The sequence below is a fragment of the Salvelinus sp. IW2-2015 genome, linkage group LG19, assembly GCF_002910315.2.
Source record: "Salvelinus sp. IW2-2015 linkage group LG19, ASM291031v2, whole genome shotgun sequence".
Classification (NCBI taxonomy): domain Eukaryota; kingdom Metazoa; phylum Chordata; class Actinopteri; order Salmoniformes; family Salmonidae; genus Salvelinus; species Salvelinus sp. IW2-2015.
This window is the reverse complement of record NC_036859.1, coordinates 7,989,893-8,014,715: the sequence shown is the minus strand read 5'-3', so window position 1 is coordinate 8,014,715 and position 24,823 is coordinate 7,989,893. Positions and strand designations below refer to the sequence as shown.

Genomic DNA, 24,823 nt, shown 5'->3' with positions numbered 1-24,823 from the left:
TTAAATCGTTTTTTTGTTCTCATCAATATACACACACACACACACACACACACAATACCCCATAATGACAAAGCAAAAACAGTTTTTTCGAAATGTTCGCAAATGTATTAAAAATACAAAACAGAAACCTTAATTACATAAGTACTCAGACCCTTTACTCAGTACTTTGTTGAAGAACCTTTGGCAGCGATTACAGGCTTGAGTCTTCTTGGGTATGACGCTACAAGCTTGGCACACCTGTATTTGGGGAGTTTCTCCCATTCTTCTCTGCAGATTCTCTCAAGCTCTGTCAGGTTGTATGGGGAGCTATTGCACAGCTATTTTCAGGTCTCTCCAGAGATGTTAGATCTGGTTCAAGTCCGGGCTCTGGCTATTTAATCCATTATAGAATAAGCCTGTAATATATCAAAATGTGGAAAAAGGGAAGGGGTCTGAATACTTTCGAATGCACTGTATAGCAGAAATATCTATATCAAGCAAAAACAAACAAATTTGGCACCCCGTCAAAAGATATTTCCGCCGTCTCTGACTGTAGCCTACAGCTAATTTTCTGTATTAGCGGTTTAGGGCTGGGTGCAGGCATCAAATGTTCCCTTTATCAGATATAGTCGGGCGGTTGTGGATGGGTTATTAGCAATTGCAGGAGAGTGTGGGTGAACAAACAGCTGACCAGCGCACCACTAACACACACACACTTAAAGTAGCTGTCCGTAACAGACAGCTGATTTAGCATTGCTGCCTGGGCTTATTGATTTGTACATTGCGCGTGCGTCCGTCCAGCATGTCTACTGTAACCTCATCTCCACCACCAGGAGAGATGCAGATAGGAGGTTGCGATGCAGCCTAACATGGTTTCCTTTCCTTCATCTACATTGACCAACTCCCCTGTCAGCATTCCAAGGAAAGGATGGCACTTTACTCTTAGGATGACGCCTCGTGATGCCTATTAGAAACATCGCTTTTTCTAACTGCATCACACAGAACGGAGAGAGCGAGAAMGAGAGAGCAATGAGCTCAAGTTGCCAATGGTTACCTGTGGCTGTGTCATTATAATGGGGATAGATATAGGAATGGACTGTTGCGATGTGCTCGCGCGCAGTACCGCCTTGATCAAATGGGTTCTTTATTTTATCCTCCATCCATACAGATGGAATTTAAAACATCAAACATAACATCAAAACACTCCCCAGCTGTCCTAATGGATAATACAGTATTCTATACTCTGACCAGAGATCCTATTATACAGTGCCTACGGAAAGTATTCAGACCCCTTTAGTATTCAGACTTTTCCCACCTATTGTTACGTTACAGCCTTATTCTAAAATGGTTTAAAAAAAATACTCAGCAATCTAYGCACAATACTCCATAATGACAAAGTGGAAACAGGGTTTATTTATTTTRCAAATWAAAAAAAATATTAAAAACAGAAAACACCCTATTTACATAAGTATTCAGACCCTTCGCTATGCAACTCGAAATTGAGCTCAGGTTTATCCTGTTTCCATTGATCATCCTTGAGATGTTTCTACAACTTGATTGGAGTCCACCTGTGGTAAATGCAATTGATTGGACATGATGTGGAAAGGCACACACCAGTCCATATAAGGTCCCATAGTTGACAGTGCATGTCAGAGCAAAAACCAAGCCATGAGGTCGAAGGAATTGTCCGTAGAGCTCCGAGACAGGATTGTGTCGAGGCACAGATCTGGGGAAGGGTACCAAAAGATTTCTGCAGAATTGAAGATCCACAAGAACACAGTGGATCTTCTTAAATGGAAGAAGTTTGGAACCAACAAGACTCTTCCTAAAGCTGGCCGCCCAGCCAAACCGAGCAATCGGGGGAGAAGGGCCTTGGTCAGGGAGGAGACCAAGAACCCGATGGTCACTCAGACAGAGCTCTAGAGTTCCTCTGGAAATGGGAGAACCTTCCAGAAGGACAACTATCTCTGTGGAACTACACCAATCAGGCCTTTATGGTAGTGTGGCCAGATACACCAATCAGGCCTTTTACTCCTCAGTAAAAGGCACATGACAGCCCGCTTAGAGTTTGCCAAAAGGCACCTCAAGACTCTCAGACCATGAGAATAAAGATTCTCTGGACTGATGAAACCAAGATGAAACTTTTTGGCCTGAATGCCAAGCGTCACATCTGGAGGAAACCTRGCACCATCCCTATGGTGAAGCATGGTGGTGGCATCATGCTGTGGAGATGTTTTTCAGCGGCAGGGACTGGGAGACTTGTCAGGATCGAGGCAAAGACGAACGGCGCAAAGTACAAAGAGATCCTTGATGAAAATCTGCTCCAGAGCACTCAGGACCTCAGACTGGATTCACCGTCCAACAGGACAACCACTCTAAGCACCCGGCCAAGACAACGCAAGTGTGGCTTCAGGACAATAGCTCTGCAGCAACGCTCCCCATCCAACCTGACAGAGAGGATTGAGAGGTTTGCTTCAACAAAGTACTGAGTAAAGGGTCTGAATACTTATGTAAATCTGATATCAGTTTTTTTGCTGAAATTTCTAAACCTGGTTTTGCTTTGTCATTATGGGGTATTGTGTGTAGATTGAGGGGGGATAAAACGATTTAATCCATTTTAGAATAAGGCTGTAACGTAACAAAATGTGGAAAAAGTCAAAGGGTCTGAATAMTTTCCAAAGGCACTGTATACCCTCAAAGTGCCAGAATGGTATGATAATGGCAGCCATTGTAGTCAGGGAGTAATCCAAACAAGTCTAATTGAAATGAATGGCAGTAAAGGCATAGGTGACTGTATTTCCTATTAAGGGGTTAAAAGCATTTCCTAATTTTACTTAAAGGAAAATGTAAGACGTGATATTTCAGAAATTGTGTTGACAATATTTTGTCAACCTAAAATATTGTCATAATTATAGAGTTTACACAGGTTTTATACCCATTTTCTGTATAAATAGCCTCTAAAATATATGTAAAGACACTAAATGTCTGTTTGTTTTCTTGGAAAGCTGTGTTATAAATAAGTAATAAGGCACGAGGGGGTGTGGTATATGGCCAATATACCACGGCTAAAGGCTGTTATTAGGCACGACGCTAAAGGCTGTTATTAGGCACGACGCTAAAACGCTAAAACATGAGGTGATGGTGGCGGATGAATGGCACGACATTGGGCTTAAGGATCTCATCATGGCATCTCTATGCATTCAAATTGCCATCAATAAAATGCAATTGTGTTTGTTGTCTCAAGCTTATGCCTGCCCACACCATAACCCCACCGCCACCATGGGGAACTCTGATGTCGACGTTGTGAACAGCAAACCGCTCACCCACACAACGCCATAAACACGGTCTGCAATCTGCCAGGTACAGTTAAAACCGGGATTAATCCGTGAAAAGCACACTTCTATAGAATGCCAGTGGCCATCGAAGGTGAGCGTTTGCCCACTGAAGTCGTTTACGAAGCTGAACTGCAGTCAGGCCAAGACCCTGATGAGGGCAACGAGCACGCAGATGAGCTTCCCTGAGATGGTTTCTGACCATTTGTGCAGAAATTCTTCAGTTGTGCAAACCCACAGTTTCATCAGCTGTACGGGTGGCTGGTCTCAGACGATCCCGCAGGTGAAGAAGCCGGATGTGGAGGTCCTGGGCTGGCATAGTTGCACGTGGTTTGTGGTTGTGAGGCCGGTTGGACATACTGTAAAATTCTCTATAATGACATTGAAGGTGGCTTATGGTAGAGAAATTAACATTAAATTATCTGGCAACAGCTCTGATGGACATTCCTGCAGTCAGCATGCCAATTGCACGCTCCCTCAAATTGAGACATCTGTGTCATTGTGTAGTGTGACAAAACTGCACAGTTTAGAGTGTATTTGTATTGTCCCGAGCACAAGGTGTACCTGTGTAATGATCATGCAGTTTAATCAGCTTCTTGATATGCCACACCTGTCAGGTGGATGAATTATCTTAGCAAAGGAGAAATGGTCACTAACAGGGATGTAAGCAAATTTGTGCACATAATTTGAGAGATGAGCTTTTTGTGCGAATGGAACATTTCTGGTATATTTTATTTCAGCTCATGAAACATGGGGCCATCAGTTTACATGTTGCGTTTATTTTTGTTCAGTGTAGTAAACTTGCTAGCTACTTCAGTGGATGTTGAACACATTTCTAGCAGTAAATGTGTTCAATTATAGCCACGGTATAAAAGGGATAACCAACTAGGTGCTCTATGCATTCTCCGGAAAATAATACAAATACCATGGAAGATTAGTGTGTTTGATGAGTGATTACCGTTACATTTATTCCWGTCATTACTATGGACCCATCCTCCCCAATTACGTTGCCACCCACCTCCTTTGGTGTGTGTGTTGAATGGCTGGCAGCAGACAGTCCACATAGGCAGCTGGCTGACAAATGACTCTTCAAAGAGGAGACTCTGGCGCGAGCTTGTTTCACGCCTGAAATAAACCAAGCCTATGCACTATTCTTTGTAGGCTAATACAATCTGCACAAGCTACAGTAAAGTTCTGTCTAAATCTAATGCATAACCTGACTTATGCGTGTAGGCAGCGTTGGCAATAAAATGTGACAACGTTGCGGTGGCGAAGAGGATAAATCAGTGAACCAGAAGACCATCAACGCCTTTGTCGACGACTACCAAAAAGGACAAACACACAAGGGTAACCACAATGAATAGTAGCCTAGAAATTGGCTTTGATTTTTTTTTACCGCAACCGAATAGATGAAGATGTCAATGACGTCTGATACGCAATAACACATCTCTCGCTCACCCACGCATGCAGAGATGACCGATTACGATTTGTCACGTTGACGCTGATGAATGAATCGAACACGAATTCTTTGGGGGTTTTTCTCCTGGCGTTTAGACTGCCACGAGGATGCCATGACCGAGACGCTGGAATGTTTTCTACGCACCTTTTATCCAGACAGCCGACCCATTCCGCCGAAGGAGACGAGTTGGGGGATGTTTCCACCGCGACCATCTTTCCCGAGAAATGGGGTGTGATTGAGAAACCGGGAGATGCTACAGGAGGGCGGCTTCAGCGTGGTTATCGGTGCGGCGCCGTTAATAAACTGAGCTCGCGCTCGCGCACTGGCTCTCCTATCATAGATTGAGGTTTGACAACATGCCCCTAGCCTTTTAGAAAAAAAGGTTAGAAGTAGAACCAAAAAGGGTCCTATGAATTTGCTTTATATATGGCAGCCCTAAAAGTTCTATATTAGAACCATTTGACCAGAACCCTAGTGCGTCTTCTTCACTGAACCAAATAGAACCCTAAAGGGTTCTTCTTCACCTACTGAACCAAATGTGTTTCATATATTTATGGCTAGGCTAGCCTACTACTATAAAATAGTAATAGTACTAGCTAAGAAGATAATATAATACACAAAAGAATACCAACATCGTTTTGAGATTGTATTGTCCTTACAGTCATGCAGACTCAAACCCAAACAGTTTAGGTACAGCCCACATCAATATTGGTACCAACCTTCAGAGGGTTTATGCCTTCTTCATGGAACAGCTAGCCTACTGCTATTGTATGGGATATTGTCTGGCTGGTTTCTGAGAAGAAAAAATAGAGGAGCCAAAATATGGGTCAATCTTATATCTGCAAGAATGAAGACTAAATAATATGTATAGGCCTACCCAGACAACCTGGTTCAATTTGGGTCCCGAGACAAAACCAGTTGAGAACCATTGTTGTTATCAGCAGCAGCCGAAAGAGGGATCCTCTGACTCCACACTGAAATAACAAGATACAATGCGCTAATCGCGAATATGTCAGGCTGGGACTGTAGCTCTATTTGGCATATTCAATCATTGAAATTAATATTTATTTGTAAGACCAGTTGCCTAGCTTGTAAAATGGCTAATTAGAGATGGCTTTTTCCTCGCTAGCTAACAAATGGTAGCCTATAAAGTTCAAACCACCTTATTTATCTAGCTTATAGTTTGTCATATGATTATGGCTTCAGATTGTGTGYTTATTGGTATTTACAACTGTTTTCTTGAGTCATCATCATGCTTGATAAACATGGCAGTTGTTTTTTGAATTATAGCTAGAAATCTGAGGTTCTATCTCTAGAGGATTTAAACATTTTCTGGAAAAGGTTTTGACATTTTGCCCGAAGAACCCAAATGAACCCTGTTTTCTAAGAGTGTACCCGAGAACCCTCTCGAGAACCCAAGGCATTCTGCCCTATCCCAAGAGTTCTCAGCTATAAGCACTCCTTGCCGGTGGGACAATGTGATCTACAATCCCGAAACAGTTTTAACATTTTGAAACATCAATAATCGTCACTTGTGATACAGTTTTCGAAACATATGGAACTTATATTTCATAGAAAGAATATTTTWAATAAAAAATATACACTTGCTGTAGCGGGTTTACACAGATCCGTGCGGCTGTGTGCCTTCAGCCGACGAACTACACGCTTGCTACACAGGTGTTTGAGCACGCTAGATAGCTAGTTAGCACAGGTGGTCGCCTCTGTCTTGTCTGTAACGTAAAACAAGTGCCGTAACGTGAAGAWATGGCCGTGTGGGAACWCTAACCCTATAGTTCATATTCTCGTACTGTAGTATCTTGTGTACTATCTGTGTAGTATTTCTCGCTGAAAGATACGTTCCTTATGTTTCCAATACCGTACTGCAAGCGTTATGTTCAAATAAAGTGTTAACGTTAAGAACGAGCGTCGGGGCTCTTAACAAAACTCCCCCGGCCAGAAGATACCTTCATGAATAGACGCTAAAGGTAGTTAGTGAATGGGCTAACTCTACCCAGTCAGCATTAACAAGACGAGTGAAAGTGATTTGCTGAATAATTGGCTATAATAAAAAAATATATACACTCCGGTTGAAAATCCAAAAAGGTTTAGAGAATATTTTTTCCTGAAATGTGTAAGAGATTTGTTAAGAATGCAGGTCCTTGACCAAACCTCTCCCTGCATGTGTTTATAATAGGCATAATGACTGGATGTTGTCTTCACTTATTCTGTCCTTTCAGACCAGAACTGAGGAAAGAAGAGGAAGAGAGGAGGAGGAGTAGAAAGAAAAATCAATCAACCATCAGATCGTTAGGGCCTCCCCAGTGGTCAAKAATCAATCACTCAACAGCATCATCAGCAGATAGAATGGCATGTGAAGTGGAACAGACAATATGTTTTTATGAACAGTATACTGTTCAAGATATTGCACACAGAACACTATTAAATAAAGAATTTAGAGAAATAATTAATAGAACACAGTTACAGAAAGAGAATGAACAGAAATTAAAATCGAATTCTAACACAAGCACACACACAGACACACTCTAACAACATACATGTTGTATTGTTTGTATTTTATTTTATTGTTTGTACATCATTGGATTTAACATTTGTGTGACTGTCCTTGTCTAACAGTGTTTGTTACTTGTCATGTTTTGTGGAAGAGTAGCTGCTGCTTCTGCAAAAGCTTATGGGGATCCAAATCAACAAATAACTGTCATTCTATTTTGTGTCAAGCTTCTCGGGTTCGGTAGAACAGAAGAGATACAGCTGTGATAGGCTGTCACCACGACAACTGGTGCCACTGCAGCAGGAGGGGAGGGGGGAAACAGGAAGTGTTTGAGCTTCAGCAAGCGCTAAAAGATACTCCCTACAGGCACGTGGAGAGTGAGAGATTTTTTACACTAAAAAAATACCTTGATTGGCCCAGTAGTTTCATCATTTCAGGCACAAATTTTACTTCATTGTAACAGAACTAAAAAGAGAGGGAGAAAGAGGGACAGAGAAACAGCGAGGGAAAGAGACAGGGTGGTAATGGAGATGGAGAGAAAAGGGTGGGAAGAGGGATAAAAGGAGATGAGAGGGATGGGAGAAAGAGAGGGAGGGAGAGCTCTCCACTGGCTTGCAGTGCAGTCTCCGGGAGGGAGGGGAAGGAGAGAGGGGTTGTCCACTTATGAAAGATGAAGAGAGGAGGGCGACAAGGGAAGTGCTGCTGTGTGCAGGGATGGGGGGAAAACACATGAACAGACTGTTAGCTGGGATTCCCATACTAGTGAGAGGTATTAGAATCCCTGTAGGGTACCTGTTGAGTAAGAAGTGTGTGTGTGTGTGTGTGTGTGTGTGGTTCGAGTGCCAGCTGTCTGAAGAAGAGGTTTAACCCAGTGTAACTCATGTGTTTTAACCCAGTGTAACTCATGTGTTCTCTTCAACATCACAGGAAGCCAAGGCTGCAGGACATTAATATGGCAGAGAGGGGGACTGTGTGTCTGCATACGTCACATGTGCATGTGTATGTGACAGACAGACTAGATGAGAGAGAGAGGAATGTTGTATCCCAACCCCTACCCAATAAACACAAGATATTTAAGCAATATGTTAAATTACTTCACCTTGCCTTCTGATAGGCTGGGTGGAATTTTACCCTTTGTTTTTACACCTTCAGGTATGCAATCATTTCAGATCTAGGAGTGCCTACACTCTTAGAAAAAGGTTCTGTCTAGAATCTAAAGGGTTTTTCAGATGACCCTTTCGGGTTCCAGCCAGGTAGAACCCTTTTGGGTTCCGTTCATAACCCTTTCCACAGAGAGTTCTTCAAAGGGTTCTTCCATGGGGACAGCTGAAGAACCCTTATGGAACCCTTTTTCTAAGTGTAAAGCAGGGGCACTTCTGAACAGTAGATGGCAATGTTGCTGTACGTGTCTCAGTGCCATAGACCCCAGAAATGATAAGTGATTGTGTGTTTGCCATAATAAATAGTGTTTTTGAATGTTCTGCTGATAAAATAATCTCAACTGTGCGACCCCTGGTGGATGTGATAAACTCTCAATATGGCCATCTATAGATATCCATCTGGGTCACAATTGGCTGCCAAAACTCAGCCTCACAGCTGACATGCACACACACTGCTGTTATTATGGTTGGCTTCCCCTCCTGGTTTGTCTGAGATCAAAGTTGGCCTGGAAACAGTTAAGGCAGAAGGAAGCAAACTGGGGGCAGATTTGCAGAAGGTCATGAACCAATACGAATCGTCTTCGTTTGACTGTATCTTCCCATCCTATATCTCTCAATTGCAGTCTGAATGGGATTGTGGAGAACAATGCTCCTCTGTCCCTCATTTTTAGTCTTTCTGTCTCTTATCTTTCTCCTCCTTAGTCTCCTCCCTCTCTCACTCCTCTCCCCCACCTCACGCTCTCTCACTTCCCTTCCTCTCACTCCTTACATTTACATTTGAGTCATTTAGCAGACTTTCTTATCCACAGGGACTTACATTCATCTTCAGTTAGCTAAGTGAGACAACCACATATCACAGTTGTAGGAAGTACATTTTTCTCAAAGAACTTACCAGCAGTCAGTTCTCTCACACTCCTCTCCCTCTATCCTTCTCCCCCCATTATCCCTCTCTGCCTCTCCCCCCCCCCCCCCCTCGCTCTCTCTCCCGCTGTACAGTAGTTGTATGATTGGGCGATATTTATATCATCTAGGTCCCAGTGCCACCTGGGAGAATGGTCCATATCCAGGTCACAACTCACCATAGCCCCAATACTCTATAGCCCAGTCTGCTCTGCTCTGTTCCACTCTTCTCTGCCTGCCAGGAGGAGAGGCAGGGCTGGATGGCTACAGGTAAGCTGCTCCACTTTAAGCTCCTTTTGTGAATGGTGAATATACTTTACTGTACAGTACTTTTCAATGTGGAAGTGAATAACACTTGGGGAACTAATATGTAGCCTGACGGGAATTCATTTATTGATCGACTAATAGTTTGATTGATAGGCTAATAGCTGTTTCCACTTTAATTCTCCATGTGCTCAGCAGCAAAGCAGTCAGCCTGGGTGCCTCTCTTTGTCTAATTAGTGGGACCAGAACATTATAAATAGCGTTGTTTAATTCATATCCCCTTTAAGTCACCTCTGTCGCTAACAATATGGCTAAGAGTCTGGACAGCCAGTTACTCTGTGTGGCTATCAACCAACCAAACAGGACAAACAGCACCAGTATGGCATGCTGATGCATGCTTAGACTGAATACCCTATACAGGCCACTGTGGTATACTACCAGTCACCAGAARGGCTCCTCATATGGGGTGTTATGGTTCATTATTAGCATAATAAAATAATTAGTAGGCCTATCATTACCCCCAAGAGACTATCTCCCTAGTGTGGGTTACATTCATTATCATCACCCACCCTCTCTTTCTCTCTCTCTATGATTGTCAGTGTTCACACTGAGGTAGTTTACACAGGATTACAGTGAGATAATCCACTTTCAGTATTTAGTGACATGAGCCGCCATCTGTCCTCTGTTAGCATACTGAGAGCACAGGCTTATGCCAGGCAAAACCCTTCTCAAAGACGTTTCTATAGGATGGAGACAGGACTGGAGAGGCAGAAAAATCTAGCAACCTGAATATGATATGAGAGCAGTCTTTCGTGCACGCGCACTTTCACTTGACGGTCTCTGGCAGCGCGCCAGGTGGTAAGTGAAGGGCGCGCGCGTTGTCGGCGCAAGGTGTGGGGATTTGCAAAGTTTGGCATTTCTACAATGAACCGTGGACARTTCAATCAGCGTTTGTAAATCCGTGGACGCAGGGATAATACTGGTTCATATAAATGCTGTTCAACTTGAATAGCGATATGAATCAAATTGACCTGCTTTTGAATGCGTTGTAGTTGTATTTCAGCTTTGCAAACAGGTAAGAACCAATAGAACTATATTATTTTCGGGTTATAAGATTGAAGTTAACAAACAGCACCCTACTGTAGGCTAATTGTCGTTTTATTACTTTGTTTTGTTTTGATTGTTAGTTAGTAAGTAGTTAACCTCTTCCCCAGGCTAATTGCGCATGGGCAGAAGTGTCTGGTGAACAATATTATTAGTAGGTAGGCCTAGTTGGAAGTAGACTATGAAAAACAAACATTAAATTATAATTTGATGTGAAATACAGATTTTTTCCCCTGCACTTTTAGGCCAAAAGCACCACTGCCATTCCATGATTGTAATTTCCTCTGTTGTTAAGTGACTCATGTCTCTCTCCTAGTGTGTTTTTCTGTAGACAGTGGACGGAGTCCTAAAGCTTGTTTGGAAACAGAGCGGTACCTTCTAACCCTATCTAATAAGGGAGACATGCAAACTTGACTCCTTCATTGAGCTTCATACCTCTCCACCAGCCTCCATGCCCAGATGATGCGGACAAACAATAAAGGCCGGAGCGCCTCCCCCCACAGGAACGCCTACAAGTCTGACTTCCACTCCATCAACTACTCCTTGGACACTGTGACCAGGCCTAGACCTACTTCCCTGGGCCTCTCTATCCCTTCACCTGGCCCCATGGCAGTCCCTCACACCAGGACCAGCAGTGCCAGTGGCCCTGGTGAGTGTTCTAGGGGTAGGACCCTCAGTCCTAGAGGGACCAAGATCAGAGACAACATCTTCCTCCAGATGGACAGCCAACAGCACCTCCTCCACCCCTTGTCTCAGGCCCTACCCAAATGCCCTCTCAGCTACAGCTCTGTCCGGAGCAGTGTGACCAGCATGTCCAGTGTAGAATCATCTATGCTGGATAAACCGTCCAAGGCCGAGGAGATAGAGATAGACAGAGCGGCTCTAGCTCAAAAGTTCTCTGTGACCCGGAAGCTGTTTGAGACGGTCAGCGGAGGTGAAAGTTTAAARGTCAGCCCTGGCAGAGATAGCAGGGGGTCTGTGGATGGGAGGGTGGAGGACGGGGGCATGGGGAGAGCAAGGAGCAGGTCAGAAAGAGAGGAGCTGACATCCACGTCAGAAAGCGAAGGAGAGGGGGAGAGGAGGAAAGAGAGGGAGGACAGAAAACCCATCAACGTACACACACACATTTCTCTATCCGACGTAGAACTCCACACTTCATCACTGGACACCAGCTTGTCTACACACATTCACCCAGTTAATGGTCACTCCAGTGAGTCTTTTTCCCCTGATGGCCCAAGTCCTACGGCTGACCCCTCAGACAGCAGCAGTGTGTGTGGTGRAATTGTGTTAGATGGGAGTGTGTGTGAGGACGCTGTGTGCTCCCATGTATTCAACCCACCTAGCCCAGCACCCAGCACCCCCCACTCTCAGCCTCCATCCCATTCTTATGACTCCCCTAGTCCTCTCACCCCAGTCTCCCCCTGTTCTGACCAGACTGACTTCTATGGCCCTAGTAGTCCTAATGCTGACAACAGGACTTTGTCTGAGGGGAATGACCCTAATGATCTTTACATGACYCTTGGTGACCCTTTGACCCCCACAGAGGGGTCAGGGGCTAGGACTGTGAGGGCGGAGCTAGTGGAGGTGAAGAACGAGTCGTCTGAGAGCGAAGGGAACGAGGGGGAGGAGGATGAGGACACCTTAAAGAAAGAAGAGGAGACCATGAAGAAAGAGGAGGAAAGCAAGMGGGAGGAGAGCAATGTGAATAACCTGGTGGATAACGTGTTTAACCTGGTAGATGATGTGTTTGAAGAATCCAGAGTGGAACCTAGAATGGTAGAACAGAGAATGGTTGAACCTACAGTGCAACCTAAAATGGTGGAACAGGGAACAGTAGAACCCAGAATGGTTGAACCCTCGTTAAGAGAGTGTGTGGAGGGATTCCCTGACCGTTCTGAGGTGAGAGAGAAGGAATCGGGGAGAGACATGTACCAGCAGGAGACAGAATGGAGGGAGGGGCGAATGGCGGGAGAAAGCAGACAGTTTAGAGAAGAGGGGACGACAGGAAAGAGTGAGATGGATAACGAGAAGGTAGAGACGGAAGAAAGAGATGAGGCAGGAGAGCAGGAGAACGTTGAGGCTAGAGGAAGCATGTGTAATGAGAGCAGAGAGGAGGAAGGGAACGAGGAGGCCGGATTAGAGGTAAGAGAGGATAGAGGGATAGACGTCAGGGTAAAGGAGGAAGTGCGAGAGGAAGAAGAGAGGAAGTGCAGATGGAGAGTGGGGGTGAAGGATGAGGACGAAGGGAGAGGGTGCGCCGAGAGAGGAGAGGAGAAGAATGGATCTGCCATCATCCTTGCGATTGAGAACGAGGCCTTCGCGAAAGATGGGGAATGGGACTCCACAAGATGTCTGACCCCAGATCCAGAGGAGCAGCTCTCTACCGAATATGAAGAGATTCCCGGTCTTCCTCATGAGGATAATGAGGATTCTGCTAAGACAAGGAAGGTCAAATTCTCTACAGCACCAATCAAGGTAACCCCCCCCCCCCCCACCCCACCCACGCCACACCCAATCGCATTGTTAGAAGAACACACAAAAACTCACTCACCCAATTGGGTTTGATAAAGAGGTACCCGATTTTGATTCGGAGAGTAAGTATGGCTCAATCCCTTAGTTGTGGTAAAATGAAAAGCATGGGTAGAATCGCTGAAGAGTGAAGGGTTTATGAATAGATGGAGAATAATTTGAACCCTACAGTCATATTTATAACCCATCAGGTTGAGGAGACACAGGCAAGAATTCATGCTCCGTCATGTATTCAGTTCAGAACAGCTGTGATGTAAGAGCAAGTCGACRTTTATTGGTTGTGTACACAGATTTGCAGATGTTATCACAGGGGCAGCTAAATGCTTGTGTTTCTCCCTCCAACAGTGCAGTAATAATACCTACTGTAGCAATACAAAACATTACACACATAATCTAAAAAGAAAGAAATTAAGAAATGCAGTGCATTCGGGAAGAATTCAGATCTCTCGACTTTTCCCACATTTTATTACGTTACAGCTTTATTCTAAAGTTGATTAAATAGTTGTTTCCCTCATTTATCTACACACAATACCCCCATAAAAACAGGTTTTCAGAATTTTGCAACTTTTTTGCAACTTTTACTCAGTACTTTGTTGAAGCACCTTTGGCAGCAATTACAGCCCGAGTCTTCTTAAGTATGACGCTACAAGCTTGGCACACCTGTATTTGGGAAGTTTCTCCCATTCCTCTCTGCAGATCCTCCCAAGCTCTGTCAGGTTGTATGGGGAACATTGCTGCACAGCTAATTTCAGGTCTCTCCAGAGATGTTAGATTGGGTTCAAGTTCGGGCTCTGGCTGGGCCACTCAAGGACATTCAGAGACTTGTCTCAAAGCCAATCCTGCATTGTCATGGCTGTGTGCTTAAGATCAAAGTCCTGTTCGAAGGTGAACCTTCGCCCCCCAGTCTGAGGTCCTGAGCGCTATGGAGCAGGTTTTCATCAAGGATCTCTCTGTACTTTGCTCCGTTCATCTTTGCATCGATCCTGACTAGTCTCCCAGTCCTTGGGGACCTTGAATGCTGAATAAATTTTTTGGTACCCTTCCCCAGATTTGTGCCTCGACACAATCTTGTCTCGGAGCTCTACGGACAGTTCCTTTGATCTCATGGCTTGGTTTTTGCGCTGCCATGCATTGTCAACTGTGGGACCTTTTATATAGACAGGTGTGTGCCTATCCAAATCATGTCCAATCAATTGAGTTGTAGAAACATGATCAATGGAAACAGGATGCACCTGAGATCAATTTAGAGTGTCATAGCAAAGGGTCTGAATACTTATGCAAATAAGGTATTTCTGTTTTTTATTAATACATTTGCAAAAAAATTAACCCCAAAAACTTTTTGCTTTGTCATTATGGGGTATTGTGTGTAGATTGATTAGGGGGGAAATGATTTAATTTTAGGATGAGGCTGTAACGTAACAAAATGTGGAAAAAGTCAAGGGGAAAACAGGTTTTCAGAAATGTTTGCAAATGTATAAAAAATTATTGAAAAACCAAGCCATGAGGTCGAAGGGACTGTCCGTAGAGCTCCGAGACAGGATTGTGTCAAGGCTAAGATCTGGGGAAGGGTACCAAAAAATGTCTGCAGAGTTGAAGGTCCCCAAGAACACAGTGAATCTTCATAAATGGAAGATGTTTGGGACCACCAAGAGCTGGCCGCCAGGCCAAACTGAGCAATCGATGGAGAAGGGCCTTGGTGAGGGAGATGACCAAGAACCCAATGGTCCCTCTGACAGAGCTCCAGAATTCCTCTGTGGAGATGGATCTCTGCAGGATCTCTGCAGCACTCCACCAATCAGGCCTTTATAGTAGTTGCCAAATGGAAGCCACTCCTCAGTAAAAGGCACATGAAATCCCGCTTGGAGTTTGCCAAAAGGTACCTAAAGAATTAAGATTCTCTTGTCTGATTTCAACCATTCTCTGTTCTACCAACTCTTTGGCCTGAATCCTGAGCGCTCAGGACCTCAGACTGTGGCGAAGGTTCACCTTCCAACAGGACAACGACCCTAAGCACACAGCCAAGACAACGTAGGAGTGGCTTGGGACAAGTCTCTGAATGTCCTTGAGTGACCCAGTCAGAGCCTGGACTTGACCACTATCGAACATCTCTGGAAAGACCTGAAAATAGCTGTGCAGTGACGCTCTCCATCCAACCTGACAAAGTTGAGAGGATCTGCAGAGAAGAATGGGAGAAACTCCCCAAATACAGGTGTGAAAAGCTTGTCGCAAGAGAGTGCAAAGGGTGCATACTTTGAAGAATCATTTTTTTTTTATATATATTAAACTTTTTTTGGTTACTACATGATTCCATATGTGTTATATCATAGTTTTGATGTCTTCACTATTATTCTACAATGTAGAAAATAGTAAAAATAAAGAAAAACCCTTTTAATGAGTAGGTGTGTCCAAACTTTTGACTGGTACTGTATATAAAAATGGTGTTTATGAATAGAAAAGGTGTGTACAGCAGTAGTTGTATAGGATGAGCCATGATTCGAATACAGTATAGAACATCCAACTACCCTACTGTATGTGACTCCACATTAGTATTTTCAGTGTGAGGGATTCCAGTCAGGATCTAAAATCTCCCAGACATCTCAGGCCCTGTAGCTGCCAAGTCTTCTGAGAGCCTTRCTGAGTATGCCACTGTTGGCACACATTTCACCAGGTCAGTGCGTATTTAGGATTTAATTACTGGCAAATKAAGTCCCATAACTGTTTTGAGGACCATTTTGTCTAAGACATTCCCTGCCTCTGAGATTGAACTGCAGTACATGGATTTGCAATGACTCAGCATTGTGTRTGTGTGTGTGTAARGCTTAGCGTGTTAAGACTAAGCGTCTGCTACAGCTTGTGTTTCCATCTCACACCCCAGTCATATTGGAGGATCTGACAACATAAACACTATGGTGTGGCATCAATAGGTCCAGCTGGCAGAGAGCGGGTAGACAATCTGGGGGACCCAGAAAACCAAAGACTGGCATACACACACACACACACACACACACACACTAAACTTGACTATGAAAGATATGTGTGTGTGTGTACTCTCAGATGTTCCTTACCTACTCTAATGCGGACTATGACAGGCGTAACGATGACGTTGACCCTGTGTCTGCCTCTGCTGAATATGAACTGGAGAAGAGAGTGGACAAGATGGACCTCTTCCCTGTCCAGATAGAGAAAGGTTGGTCCCCTCTCTCCTCGGCTATCTCTCTCTCCCTCTATCCTTTACCTCTTCCATTCCTTTTTATATTCCTCTCTCCTCTCTCACACCCTTTATCAGCCCATCTCTCTCTCTCTCTCTCTCTCCTTTTGTTTTTACACCTACTCTTTTTGTCTAACTCCTCTATCTGTCTATAGGAGATGAGGGTTTGGGTATCAGTATAATAGGGATGGGGGTAGGGGCTGACCAGGGTCTGGAGAAGCTGGGCATCTTCGTTAAGACCGTCACAGAGAACGGAGCTACACAACAGGATGGACGGTGAGAATCTGATCTAAGGTTAACGATGCCTTTCTAATGGTAAGATGCGAGTGTAATACTGTAAGCCGATCCTAGATCTGTGTATATCTCTGTGTGTGTGTCAGTATCCAGGTGAATGACCAGATAGTGGAGGTGGATGGGGTCAGTCTGGTCGGAGTCACACAGCTGTTTGCTGCCACTATGCTGAAGAAAACCATTGGCACTGTCAGGTATATATATACAAATACACACACACACACACATACACATATGCTTTCTATGCCAATTTGTTGTACCACTTTACACAGGCTGAGGATTTGTCATTGTCTCTCACTGCAGGTTTTTGATAGGCCGGGAGAAGCAGGGGGAGGAGAGTGAGGTGGCTCGTCTGATCACTCAGAGTCTGGAGCAGGACAAGAGACCACCTACAGTGGAGGTAGGTGTGAGACTGTATACCATGCCTTCAGAAAGTATCCACACCCCTTTACTTTTTCCACATTTTGTTSTTACAAAGTGGGATTCAAATGGATTTAAWTGTTGTTTTTTTTGTCAGTGATCTACACAAAACACTAAATACACTATATATACAAAAGTATGTGGACACCCCGTCAAATTAGTGGATTCGGCTATCACAGCCACACCCATTGCTGACAGGTGTATAAAACCGAGCACACAGCCAAGAAATCTCCATAGACAAACATTGGTAGTAGAATGTCCTTACTGAACAGCTTAGTGACTTTCAATGTGGCACCAACATAGGATGCCACCTTTCCAACAAGTCAGTTTGTCAAGTTTCAGGGTTCGGCCAAGGCCCCTAAGTTCCAGTGAAGGGAAATCTTAACGCTACAGCATACATTGACATTCTAGATGATTCTGTGCTTCCAACTTTGTGGCAACAGTTTGGGGAAAGCCCTTTCCTGTTTCAGCATGACAATGCCCCCATGCACAAAGTGAGGTCCATACAGAAAKGGTTTGTCAATTGGTGTGGAAGAACTTGACTGGCCTGCACAGAGCCCTGAGCTCAACCCCATTGAGCCAGGCCTAAACGCCCAACATCAGTACCCGACCTCACTAATGCTTTTGTGGAAAGACTTCCCAGAAGAGTGGAGGCTGTTATAACAGCAAAGGGGTACCAACTCCATATTAATGCCCATGATTTTGGAATGAGATTTTCGACGTGCAAGTGTCCATATTMTTTTGGTCATGTAGTGTACATCTTGATTAGATATGTATCCAACCCCCTATGTCGATACATGTTAGAATCAACTTTGGCAGCGATTACAGCTGTGAATCTTTCTGGGTAAGTCTCTAAGAGCTTTGCACACCTGGGTTGTACAATATTTGCACATTATTCTTAAATTCTTCAAGCTCTGTCAAGTTGGTTATTGATCATTGCTAGACAGAAATGTTCAGCTGTTTTGCTRGACAGACAATTTAAGTCAACATTAACTAGGCCACTCAAGAACATTGGTAAGCAACTCCAGTGCATATTTGGCCTTGTCTTTTGGGTTATTGTCCTGCTGAAAGGTGAATTTGTCTCCCAGTGTCTGTTGGAAGCAGACTGAACCAAGTTTTCTTTTATGATTTTGTTTATTTTTATCCAACAAAACTCGCTAGTCCTTGCCGATGACAAGCATACCCATAACATGATGCAGTCACCACCATGCTTGAAAATATGACGAGTGGTATTCAGTGTTGTGTTGGATTTGCCCCAAACATAATGCTTTGTGTTTTTTTCTTTAGTGTCTTATTGAAAACAGGATGCATGTTTTGGAAGAAAAAAATCTGTACAGGCATCCTTCTTTTCACTCTGTCATTTAGCTTAGTATTYTTGAGTAATTTACAATGCTGTTGTTCCATCCTCCATTTTCTCCTATGACAGCCATTAAACTCTGTAACTGTTTTAATGTCACCGTTGGCCTCATGGTGAAATCCCTGAGTGGTTTCCTTCCTCTCTGGCAGCTGAGTTAGGATGGACGCCTGTATCTTTGTAGTGACTGGGTGTATTGATACACCAGTCAAAGTGTAATTCATAACTTCACCATGCTCAAAGGGATATAGGTAAAAAAAAATATCTACAAATAGGTACCCTTCTTTGAGGCATTGGAAAACCTCGCTGGACTTTGTGGTTGAATGTGTTTGAAATTCACTGCTCGACTAAGGGACCTAACAGATAATTGTGTGGGGTACAGAGATGAGGTAGTCATTAGAAAATGATGTTAAACACTATTATTGCACACAGAGTGAGTCCATGCAACTTATGTGACTTGTTAAGCTCATTTTTACTCCTGAACTTATTTAGGCTTGCCATGACAAAGGGATTGATTACATATTGACTCACGACATTTCAGAGTTTCATTTGCAATTACATTTTTTTTAAATTAAACATAATTCCACTTTGACATTATGGGGTATTTTGTGTAGGCCAGTGACACGACATCTCAATTTAATCCATTTAAAATTCAGGCTGTAACACAACAAAATGTGGAAAAAGTCCAGGGGTTTGAACACTTTCTGAAGGCACTGTACATAAGCATTCCTTATTGGTTGTACCTGTGTGTGGGTGTTTTATGCATCTCAGTTGCTAAATGGAGGTGATGATGGTGCTCTGGGGCTGAGCACAGTGGATGAGAGAGAGGAAGATCTCCTTACAGAGGACGAAGAGGAGGAAGAGGAAGACCTAACCAGCCTGGACTCAGCCCAGCTCTGCCTTAAATTCAAACAGGTGTGTCAGTCAGATGTGTTGAAGTCCAGTATTTTGTGTGTATGTGCGCGCACTCTGGTGAAAACGTACTCTGTTAACCCCTCAGAAGGCATTACGTTCCTGGTCCCAGAACAGATGCTAGTGTCTAGAGATGTGAGGGGATCGGATAGTGTTATTAAGTTGCATTGTGTTGTGCGAAGTGTTTTCAAGTGTGTATTGGTCTCGCTTCAGCTCCAATTAAAGCTCAGGACCAGATCAGACCAACTCTGCCTAGCCCAGGAGAAGGTAGGTCACACTGACAAGACTGTCCAAACGCATGCTAACACACACACACACACACACACACACACACACACACACACACACACACACACTCCTCCCTCTCAGAACATACTCATTTAGCTCTCTATGAGACGTCCCTGTCTACAGTCTGAGTTATTAGTACAGACGCCATGTTCCAATAACCTTGAAAATAGACATTCTTCTTGTCCTTCTTCCCTGTGTTTTCACTGATCGGATCTGACATGACAGCATTGGTTAATAAAGCGATCTAATGTAGGCCCCTACTTTTTTACCTGTGCAATTGTTTGGATTTAGTGATGATTTAGGAAAAAGGAAGGCTGCATCTTCAAGGTATTGGAACGGGGCTGAAGTGGATTGTTTTTTCTGGGTGCTTAGTAGAGTGGGTAGGGGATGTGTCTAAGGGGAGTGTCTACTGTCTAGGGATGAGAGCTAGATGAATGGGAGGCTCATGGTATGGGGCTAGGGAACTGGTTACCCACCTGTTTGTCCTCCAGCTGAGGGTTTGTGAGGAGCAGCGGGCCTTGTGGGAGAGTCGTCAGGATGAACTGGAGCAGAGTGTCCAGGGTGGAGAGGAGAAGGCTGACCAACTAGAGAAGTAATCATCAATTACACTGATCTACCAGTCACTCATTTAGTGTGATGGTGATGGAAAATGATGACGGCGGTGATATAAATGCTAATTATGATGAACATGATGATTGTGATGAGGAAGAATGTGATTGTTCTTCTAGGTACTGGCAGGAGGCCCAGGCTCTGTGCAGGATTGTGAACCAGCGATTGGCTGACACTCAGAGCCAATTCGACAGCCTAGAGGTCAAATACAGCAAGGCCAAGAGACTGCTGAGGGAATTCCAACACAGGTGAGCTCTGGGTAATGTAGTCAACAGTGAAAATGCCCCTGTGAGCCAATTAGGAACTTTCACTGCCTGTTTAGAAAGTATATTTCTCTCTGTGTCTGATGGTCCTTCTGTCCCTGTGCAGAGAGAAGGAGAGTGAGAGGAGAGAGGAGGAGCTGCGGCGAGAGATGGAGGAGACCGAGAGGAGGCACAGAGATACTGTGGATAGACTACAGAGACAGGTGATACTGGAGGAGATAATGTAAACTGTTGTGTACATCTACTACCTGAGTGAGAAGTGTTTTTCTTTTCCTCTGTTCAGATAGGTCCCCTGGAGCGAGGGGAGGCGGTCCCTGAGATCGACAACCAATCGCTGGACACCTCATTTACCTCAAGTAAGACACTGCCCCTCAGGTAGCATGTGTCTGTGTGTGCGAGCATGTGTGTATCTTTGTGTATTGAGCCTCTCAGACTGTGTTTTTATCAGGTGCAGACTGGAGCATTGCGGTGCCTGTGACAGGTCTGTTAGACACCAGCGCTCACAGGGCCAGAGCACAGCTCGCCCAGAAAACCAAGAGACACCCTCCCTCACGAGACAAACTCAGAGAGTCCTTCAGGAGACCGGTCAGACATATATATATATATATATCACACACACACACACACACACACACACACACACACTCACACTCACACTCACACTCACACTCACACACATTCCATTGACACACGGAATGTTCTATCACTCCCTGTAGGGTGAGGAAGACCAGATTCAGGCCTGTGACGGGAAGAGCCAATCTCTGACTGTGAGCACACCCCGAGAGGCGGGACGTTCATTCTCAGCAGGAGGTGACCTTGTCCACTCCAGCACCACCTCTCTGTCTGCCCTCACACCCCAGTCCCATCCCCCATCCTCTCTTCTCACCCCCCAGCCAGGCCAGTCTCCCTCTAAAGAGGACAGCTCCTCTACCATACACAAATCAAAGAGAAGATTCCCTGACTTCAGGTAGGTTGCTCACCAGATCCTTGTGTAGTTGTATGTTTACATGTTTACATACCCTACATTACTCATCTCATATGTATATACTGTACTCGATACCATCTACTGCATCTTGCCTATGCCGTTCTGTACCATCACTCATTCATATATCTTTATGTACATATTCTTCATCCCTTTACACTTGTGTGTGTATAAGGTAGCTGTTGTGAAATTGTTAGGTTAGATTACTCGTTGGTTATTACTGCATTGTCGGGAACTAGAAGCACAAGCATTTCGCTACACTCGCATTAACATCTGCATGTGACAAATAAAATTTGATTTGGTGTACAGCAAGCTCATTCTCAAACCAACCCCAAACCCCTTTCCCCTAGGCACTTCTGAGCAGATAAGATACTTTTGTATGTATATTCGGCTATTTCAGCCACACCCGTTGCTGACAGGTGTAAAAAAAAATCGAGCACACCGCCATGCAATCTCCATAGACAAACATTTGCAGTAGAATAGCTTTACTGAAGACCTCCGTGACTTTCAACGTGACACCGTCATAGGATGCCACCTTTCCAACAAGTCAGTTTGTCAAATTTCTGCCCTGCCAGAGTTGCCCCAGTCAACTGTAAGTGCTGTTATTGTGAAGTCGAAATGTCTAGGAGCAACAACGGCTCAGCCGCGAAGTGGTAGGCCACACAAGCTCACAGAACAGGACGCCTGTGCACAAAGCAATGTCCAGACAGAAATGGTTTGTCGATCTGTGTGAAACAACTTCACTAGCCTGCACAGAGCCCTGACCTCAACCACATCGAACACCTTTGGGATGAATTGGAACGCTGACTGCGAGCCAGGCCTAATTGCCCCAAAATCAGTGCCTGACCTCACTAATGCTCTTGTGGCTGAGTGGAAGCCAGTCCCCGCAGTAATGTTCCAATATCTAGTGGATTGCCTTCCCAGAAGAGTGGAGGCTGTTATAAGCAGCAAAGGGGGGGTACCAACTCCATATTAACGCCCATGATTTTGGAATGAGATGTTCGACGAGCAGGTGTCCACATACTTATGGTCATGTAGTGTATGTATGCGAAATGTGGTAATAGTTCCACCTTGTCCTCTGACCTCTGTTCTTCTGCCCTCTAGCAGCCTCCGCAAGTCTCTGAGCAGAGGGAGGAAGGGTGAGAAGGAGAAGAACGAGAGAAGGTCCCTGGACCACAGGTAAAACAAATAGTATACACACTACGGAACTAGCAGAGAAAACGGGGTCCAGTCAATACTATTTACACACACATTACATTTCAGTGTTTCAGTGTTTCTGCTGTCCCTCTATTTGACTGTTGTTGTCTTTCTCTGTCCCCAGGGGTTCGTGTGGTGACCTGGTGGATAACTCCAGCAGTGGTGTATCTCCCTCAGGCTCTGTCACTTCCATGCCCTCCTGCCTGTCCTTCTCCTGGTTCGGGGAGCGAGGGCGGGAGAGACTGAAGAAGGAGAGAGAGAAGCTTAGGTCGGTCTCCAGCAGCAGTCTACCCTACATGACCACCGGGGGCAGTAGAGACTGCCAGGTGAGAGGGGAGGTGCGCATTCGCACACCTGGCCTGTCACCTCCGACTACCCTGGACTTCAAATTTCATTTTGGCTCAAAGCACTTGTCCAACTCAATAATGTATGTGGCTTATGATTTTTGCATGCTTATTTCACCTGGGGCCTTTCATTTTGTACTGTACTCGCTCTTGACTGTGTGCGGTTGGTTGTGTGTGCAAGCGTGCACTTTACTGTGTGTGTGTGTGTGTGTGTGTGTGTGTGTGTGTGTGTGTGTGTGTGTGTGTCACACATGTCTTTGCTCATTCTAGAGACTGAGTGTCGCAGACGCAGGGAGTACCAGCTCTGCTCTCCTGTCAGGGGTGCTATCAGATCTGTCTCTCTCTGGGCGCTCTCAAACTCTCACCTTCTCCTCCTCAGAGGTGAGTCTCTCCATCTCTCGCATGGTCTCCCTCTATTTCTCACTCCGTCCTCTCTCCCCTTCTCTCTGTCTTATTGCCCTTCTCTCTCTGACCTGATTTCTGCTCTAGTTTTCTACCATTCCCTGATTATTTTCTCCTCGGCTCATATGGCTGGATTGTGGTTTATTTCCCCCCCGAACGACCCAGAATGTGATGGAATATTAAGGTGTTAGTTTGACACAAACCCAAAACGGTTCAAAACAATCTGTCTCTCTCTGTAGACTCTGGACGGTGACTCTGTCCTAGTTGGTAACAATAATCAATGGCAAAGCCGACCCCTGGACCAATGGACCAATCAGCAGGTCTGTCTGTGGTTGATTGGCATTAGCATGGACCAATATGCAGCCGAGTTCACAGCCAACGGTGTGGATGGGCTGCAACTCCTCAATCTGGACAACAACAAACTCAAAGTAGGTTTGTTCTACAGGGAGTCGAGGGCTGTCTTAATACTGTTAGACATCATCGTCTCCTCACCTTCTGTCTTCAGTGTTCTGATAAATGAAAGGACTGACTGGGCTTCCCTGATCAGTGACCAGCTAGGAAAGGGGGCTAGTGAAGAGTATTGTGACGCGTCCCTTAGATTAATGATTTCATTCCATATGGATCAGCCCATAGTTTCACATAAATTAAAGTCTCCCTCCCCCTCTTTCTTTCTCTAGGCTCTGGGGGTGTGCAGTCAGAGTGACCGTGCTGCTCTGAAGAGAAGGCTGAAGGAGATGAGGAAGACTCTGGAGAGAGAGAAGGAGAGAGTGAAGGGAATGGAGAGAGAGGACAAGGAAAGGGAGAAGAGGAGCAAGGAGAGTGAAGGAAAGGAGATGAGGGAGAAGGCGGGAAGGGAGGACAGATGTGGTGGTAAAAAGGTCAGAACAGAGTCACTCTGCTGAAGTCTGCACTCTGACCTCTGACCCCTAAACCCCAAAACGATCTTCAATCACAACTTTTTATCTGAGAAGTCCTACTTCTATTAGGCTCATCTCATGCATTCCAGTCTTCAGACAAGCTGCTTTAGTCTATATTATAGTCTCTCTATCAGCAAAGACGTGTCTTACTGTAAGTCTTCACCGCAACTGGTGAAATATACTTTTTATTTATTTTAAGTGTGTTGTTGCTATGTATAGACGTTTCTATATGCATGTTGTACAGTTGATGACATTAAGCACTATATTGTATTTTAAGCTGTGAATGTTTTACGTGCATTAATAAATCATGTTTCAAACTTAGACTTAACTTCTGACTGTAAAGACCGCATTTTTAAGGTTAGGTTATTTAGGTTACATTTCATTTCCATGATGTAATAAA

At 44.6% G+C, this 24,823-nt stretch overlaps 2 protein-coding genes across 4 annotated transcripts in view; one reads left to right on the top strand and one right to left on the bottom strand.

Moving 5' to 3' along the window:
- The window catches only part of LOC111979745 (rap guanine nucleotide exchange factor 4-like), a 49,384-nt gene extending 44,301 nt beyond the window's left edge, over positions 1 to 5,083 (bottom strand). The window contains 1 exon segment of the mRNA XM_024010433.2: positions 4,915 to 5,083. Coding sequence (XP_023866201.1) covers positions 4,915 to 4,982 — 68 coding nt within the window. The 5' untranslated portion in view covers positions 4,983 to 5,083.
- A 5,992-nt stretch (positions 5,084 to 11,075) lies between these two features.
- LOC111979231 (neurabin-1-like) lies at positions 11,076 to 24,823 on the top strand. Of its 3 annotated transcripts, none has more exons than XR_011481573.1 (18): positions 11,076 to 13,182; positions 16,291 to 16,423; positions 16,600 to 16,720; positions 16,825 to 16,929; positions 17,039 to 17,135; positions 19,281 to 19,424; positions 19,635 to 19,688; positions 20,201 to 20,301; positions 20,438 to 20,566; positions 20,688 to 20,784; positions 20,865 to 20,937; positions 21,030 to 21,166; positions 21,298 to 21,548; positions 22,668 to 22,742; positions 22,885 to 23,187; positions 23,375 to 23,485; positions 23,746 to 23,934; positions 24,184 to 24,355. XR_011481573.1 is itself a non-coding variant. In XM_024009625.2 (18 exons), exons 1-18 carry the CDS (start codon positions 11,167 to 11,169, stop codon positions 24,406 to 24,408), a joined length of 4,257 nt encoding a protein of 1,418 aa, XP_023865393.1. In that variant the 5' UTR covers positions 11,076 to 11,166; the 3' UTR covers positions 24,409 to 24,823. The 3 variants fall into 3 exon arrangements, 2 of the variants coding, with proteins under 2 accessions (XP_023865393.1, XP_023865392.1); XM_024009625.2 differs by having other exon boundaries at positions 22,671 to 22,742; positions 22,885 to 23,086; positions 24,184 to 24,823; XM_024009624.2 differs by having other exon boundaries at positions 22,885 to 23,086; positions 24,184 to 24,823.